Source organism: Bemisia tabaci, chromosome 4, assembly GCF_918797505.1.
Source record: "Bemisia tabaci chromosome 4, PGI_BMITA_v3".
Lineage (NCBI taxonomy): Eukaryota > Metazoa > Arthropoda > Insecta > Hemiptera > Aleyrodidae > Bemisia > Bemisia tabaci.
The window spans coordinates 49,220,595-49,226,594 of NC_092796.1; the positions used below are offsets into that span (position 1 = coordinate 49,220,595).

The 6,000-nt window shown below is 38.9% G+C and overlaps 1 protein-coding gene across 1 annotated transcript; it reads left to right on the forward strand.

Annotated features, from left to right (window-relative positions):
- The first annotated feature begins 66 nt into the window (after window positions 1–66).
- LOC109043808 (UDP-glucosyltransferase 2) lies at window positions 67–5,364 on the forward strand. Its single transcript, XM_019061124.2, has 7 exons — window positions 67–273; window positions 706–895; window positions 1,212–1,411; window positions 2,457–2,937; window positions 3,827–4,058; window positions 4,612–4,834; window positions 5,081–5,364. The coding sequence occupies exons 2-7, from the start codon at window positions 719–721 to the stop codon at window positions 5,361–5,363; spliced, it is 1,596 nt and encodes a 531-aa protein (XP_018916669.2). The 5' UTR covers window positions 67–273; window positions 706–718; the 3' UTR covers window position 5,364.
- Window positions 5,365–6,000: the final 636 nt, after the last annotated feature.

Genomic DNA, 6,000 nt, shown 5'->3' on the forward strand with positions numbered 1-6,000 from the left:
GTCACAGTCAATGCAAAGAGCATTGACAATTGATAAAAATATCAGGTCCGATAAGTGCCTCAAAGTCAACAGACCAGTCATTTGAAGTGGCAATATGTGAGATTCGAGTCTTTTTGCGTGTAATGCTGCACTTAAAGAAAGAATCTCCATTGTTTCTATCGAAACAATTCTGTGTTAGTTAATTTTTGAACTGAAGAACGGGTGTTTTTTAGTGGAGAGAGAGTGGGCAATATTGTGCTGATGACCAATTCGTGCCTCGAGGTACGCCAACCGGTAAGTTCGAAATATGCGGACAAGTTTTTCCCGGTATTTTATTTATTTTTTCTTCTTCTTTTTTCTTTTTTGGTGTGTATTTCTTTAAAGATCTTCCCAGTTTGAATGAGTTTACTTTAAAGAAAAGCAAAATTTTGAAACCAGAAAATAAAATTATTCAGCTTGTAGGAAAGAGATGTCGTTGTTGTTGTTGGTTTTTTAAAAAATTGATTCGGCATGAGAGAAAAAATGTGATTTTGACTTAATTTTTCTAGTTAAATACATTTGAATTTCGAGGAAAAATTATTTCGGACTAAGCAAGTGCTTCCAAAAGTTAATAAAATCGATTTGAGCGTGTGAAATTGTGAAACTGTCAAAATGTGTGAAAATGTTAAAAGAAATAAATAAAACAATGTTGCCGTTTAATACGTTTAATTTTTTTATCACTTACAGCGCAAGTTGAAGAATGGATATGAAATTGTTCCTTGTTACTCTAATGATCAGCTGCACGACAGATGCATACAACATATTGATCATACAGCCAGGACCCACTTTCAGCCAGCAGCAGCCTGCATTGGGACTAGCCGAGATTTTGGTCAAAAAAGGACATAACGTTTTCGCCGTTGCCTTAAATGAGGTGCCGGTAGGTTTCATTTTTGAAATAAGCAGCCAACCAGCAGGCGATCGAGTAATAGTTTTGATACCGTAGGTATTTTCTATGATAACAAATGGGAATCAAGTATTTAAAAAATGTAAATGACATGACTATACCATGTTATTAATTTATTTTTTAAAAAACGCTCGTGAAAAGCAGCCTAAAACTGTCATTTTCGAAACGGCTTGATAAAGTAAAGATAACTACATTTTTTTCTAAAACTTTATGGAGGATTTTAAGAGACAGAGCTCGTTGACTCAGCCGCTCCGATTGAATTTACGGATTTATTTTTTCCATGATCTAGGATTTAGGGAACAACTACACGTATGTGGATCTATCCTTCTCTTACAAGTTCCAAGAGGGCGGTGTTGATGCCAAGGCCAGTAAAGATGCTGCTAATGTGCAAAAACAAATGACTTTGTGGGAATTTACCGATGTGGTTAACGCAGTGGCCAAAATTCCTCCTCGTCAATTCAGAAGCGAACACTTTCTGCACTTCCTGAGGTAAATCATCTATGAATTCACACTTTCGGTATCTTGGCAGATCCGTTCTCACGCCTTCATTTGATGAGCGAAGCAATGATCACTATAATTTTAGCCTCATTAGGATAACTTCATATACCTGAAAAGTTTATTGTTGCCCAATAGTGATACTACGCTACGAAGTCACATGCCATGTCATGGGAAATCTTTAGCATTTTTATCTCATCAGATGATAATTAATTGATTATTTTTTTGCAATAAATTTCGTGTATTTTTTTTTCCTTTTGTGGCTGTCACAAGAAGCTTCTCTACAGATGTCTTAAGAATAAGGAGGTAGCAAGCAACACGCTCTCAAAAAAATAAAGTAGAAATTTACATCCTGGAACGCCACTATCATGCGTATTTTTGTGGTTCTACCTTCATTTCAGATGTATCCACACACACACTCGTTTTATATAATCATTTTGCCGACTAAATTATAATGAAAACTTTGTAAAAACCATGCAGATATTGCCTTTTTTCCAAGTGTTATAATACAAAGTCTATGCATTTCATGCAACAGAGTTTCAGGGGGTCAGGGTTCAGTGATGAGAATGCTGTCTTTCATACTGTTATCCGAGAATAGTGTCAAAATTAAACGGTTTTATCGAAATTTTTTGACATCCACTTTATGCATGTTCAAATTATCTGATAACACCCCGTCTGTAATACATTCTCTTACAGTAATTGAGGAGCTTTCCGGAAAAAGGGCACATAGCAAAAAATTGCGTTTGAGAGAAATGCATTAGAAGTTTGGGTTATTACTTTACGGTCACTGACAGTGACTTTCGTTTGAAATCGGGAGTCCAAGCTGCGATGGAAGGTACCATCAGTGGCCAGAAATTAATGATGGAAACTTAAAATGCATTTTTCTCAAACGATATTTTTTGCTATGTGCCCTTTTTCCGGAAAGCTCCTCAATTACATCGAAGAAAACACAAGTACCCTCTACTTATAAGGTAAGCTTCAGTGTATTGAATTCGGTCTTCATGGTTCTCCTCGGTGATCATGGCTTTATTCATTTCAGGAGAGTAAAAAAGGAGAAACTTCGCTTTGATGTGGTCATTGGTCAATGGTATTTCACACCTTTTGTATGCGGGATGGCACGCTATCTGGCCTATCCTGGACCAACACCTCCTCTGATTTCCCTGTCGACGACCGCCAAAAACCTCTACAACGAAGAAGCCGCCGGCAGCCTGCCGCATCCTTCCTTCGTCCCCTACGAAACTCCATACACCGACCGAATGTCCATTTGGCAAAAAATTCACAACTGGGTTATTGCCCAGGTCTTGCTTCCCAGATGGAAAGATATACTGGACGAGTCAGCGAGGCGGTTTTTCCAAGAGACTTATGGTCAGGAGTTTGCTTCGGTGGTTGATGGTTGTTGGGGCAACGTCAGTTTAATGTTGAACACTGGAAACTTTTTACACTCATATCCACGCCCTCTGGCGCCGAATGTTATTGAGATCGGGCCCTTACACATACGAAAACCGAAAGTATTGCCAAAAGTAAGAAAAAGTGTAATATACGAAGAGGTTTCCAACTGGCCGCGATGCGGCCACATTTCTGACAGGTGCTTCGCGCTGTAAGAGAACCACTGCACGATGATGAGGAACAAAGGTCATAATTCGGAAATTTTGAGACGGTTTGGGCTTATCCAGAAATCAGTCCTTGCGATAAGTTGGGGAACCCCAGAAATCAGCATTGTTTATCTCTATACATCGTGCATGATTTCGAAATCAGATAGACAATAATACATTGGAAAGAAAGAGTTAGATTGTATAAGTCGAACGTAAGTGTTCCATATCGATCAGACTATTCGATTAATTAGATCAAACTCTTTGATTGAAAAATACTGATAAAAGAAGTTCGGCCACACGCACAATCCTACAATCCGAGTAGTTTAATCTATATGAAACACCAGACGTTCGAACTACACGATCGAACTCTTTTCAGTGTAATTAATGAAATTTTATTCTGAAATTTTACATATATTTTGAAAATTAGAGTTCCCTTGATTTCCTCTTTAAAGGCATTAACTATTTTTTTAATGATGTATCAATTGAACTAAATTTTGCAATCAGGAACTGGAATTCCTAGTCCATCCGTAAAAACACTCATGTGAATAGGCGTGACTCACATTAATGATGTGTACGTCGTTTCTAAGCTGAGCAAGATATTGTTGTTCCAAATTTGAAAATGCAGTCCAGCTTGTTAGATTACCCCTCTTCCAGGTCATTTTATGAATCATCTTTCATCTCTCAGAAACTTTCAGAAAAAAGGCAACGAATTAGTACCATCAAATCATCACATTTTTCTTACTGTTAATAATTGTAGCATGTGTTTCCACTGTTTTACAAGCTTTTGATGATGTACATTCGATTACCAATTTCTCAGGTTTTACAGGACTGGTTGGATGGCGCGGAGAAAGGTGTAATTTACTTCAGCCTCGGCAGCAACATGCGAAGTAAATCACTGCCTCTGGATATCCGCGAGAATCTTTTACGCGTTTTCAGCGATCTACCGAGAGGCTATAGAGTTTTGTGGAAATGGGAGATACCTGGCAAAATTCCTGGGCAGTCTGACAACATTCTTGCTCAGACCTGGATACCACAGCAGAGTGTTCTAGGTAAGACGTTGAGATATCCCCAGCAAGAAATCATCATCATTATTAGCATTATGTTCAAATGATCATCCAGCGGTACGAAATCATTTCCATAATAATCATCACTATATCGTTGCCGTCTGTATCGTGCAGCCCGCCGTGGTTCCTATATCTCGAGTAAACGGGTGAGAGCAAGCTTTCCAGGCAAAAAGACTGTTAAGGACCTGCGGGCTGATTGTTGAAATTGATAGACAATGCTATAGACAAAGAAGACAAAAAGGATATGGAGAGATCCTATTGGTAGAAGCGGGTGGTTGCAGTAGACAAAGGAAGGAGGTAATAGACTAACTAATGGTACTCCACGAAAGACCCTATAGTACGTTCATCATTTTCTCCCTTAGTCTACGACAACCACCCATTTCAACCAATAGGATCGCTCCACACTCCTATGTATTCATTGTCTATCGCTTTGTCTATTAATTTCAGCAATCAATCCGCTGCTATCATCTCATTTCGATTCATCTACTGAATACGTTTACCCGAGCGATTTAGGCATGTTGCTTTCTTCTTTTTTCAGCACACCCAAAAGTTAAAGTTTACGTGATGCAAGGCGGCTTTCAAAGTTTCCAAGAGGCGGTCCACTATGGGGTTCCAATCGTTGGTATACCATGGTTCATCGACCAAGAGGCCAACGTTGCTAAAATAGTGGCGGCAGGAATTGGTGTTCGTCTCAGGCCGCAGGAACTTCACTCGGAAGATAAAATTAAAGAGGCTATCAACAAAGTACTGTTCGATGAAAGGTAAGCCATCAAAAAAGTGCTTAAAAAATATTATTTTTTCAGGAATGATAATATGTACATATATATACACTGAATACTTCAAGAGAAGTACCACTTCAATAGATACGTAACAAAATATGTCGATTTAACCGTTGGGATTTTGTCGAAGATTGTGCATTTTGTCCCAGCTTTGTTTTCTCAAACATGAATCTGAAGCCAAATTCTAATTGAAAGAGGTATGAGGTATACTTTTTTATCATGTTTCAGTTTTGCAGAAAACATGAGGAAGCTGTCAACAATGTCACATGAATTTACATCTCAAACGGCGACGAAGGCAGTTTTCTGGATCGAACACGTGGCCAAACACGGAGGGGCTCCACATCTAAGGCCATCAACTGCCGACGCCAATTATTTTCAGTATTTCTGCCTGGATCTAATATCTGTTATTTTAATAACAGGCTTTACAGCCTCGTACATTTTTGTCAAGGGTGCTAAATTTGTAATATCAATGCTCTCATCAAAATTAAAGTCAAAAATGAAAAAATCCTAAATTTCTCTGGGAGGACCGAAAATTATATCTGTTATTCGGTGTGGATCGTCCTACATTAAGGTTACGTTATTTCTACCTCGCAATTTCTTTAAATTGTGTGGGTAAAATTTCGTGTGATCTGACAATAATGAAGTAGTCCTAATTATTAATACTGATTAAATTACGTATCATTCCTTCAAGTCTACTCAAAATAATTTGTCTTTTGGGAATACCCAGCTTGGAACCACACAGGGCGAATGGGAGATTCGCAGTAATAAGTTGAGGATGCCGAGTTGACGTCAATGGCGTGGCCATTGTGGCAAAGTTATTTCTGTGAGCGGAGTCCGAAGAGCTTACAACTAAATTAACAAGAAATTGTTGAGAGGTTTCGCCAACGGTTTGAGTTTTTCCGTGAACGAGACTCGATCTCATCATTCTAAGTCGATGCGGTTCCCTTTAAAAACGTATACGTAACGCAACTCCAGCCCCCCGGGACTCGGGTTTCATTTTTCATTTTCCGCCCTGCCCAACGTCATGCTCTCAAGTGGTAGCTTCCGGGTAGCCGAAATGTTCCCAATTCAATCTTTGTTTATTCGCCTTCGCCCCGAAGATGTCAGATTAATCTCTCGAAAAGTCAATATTGCTCGTGGAATGCTGT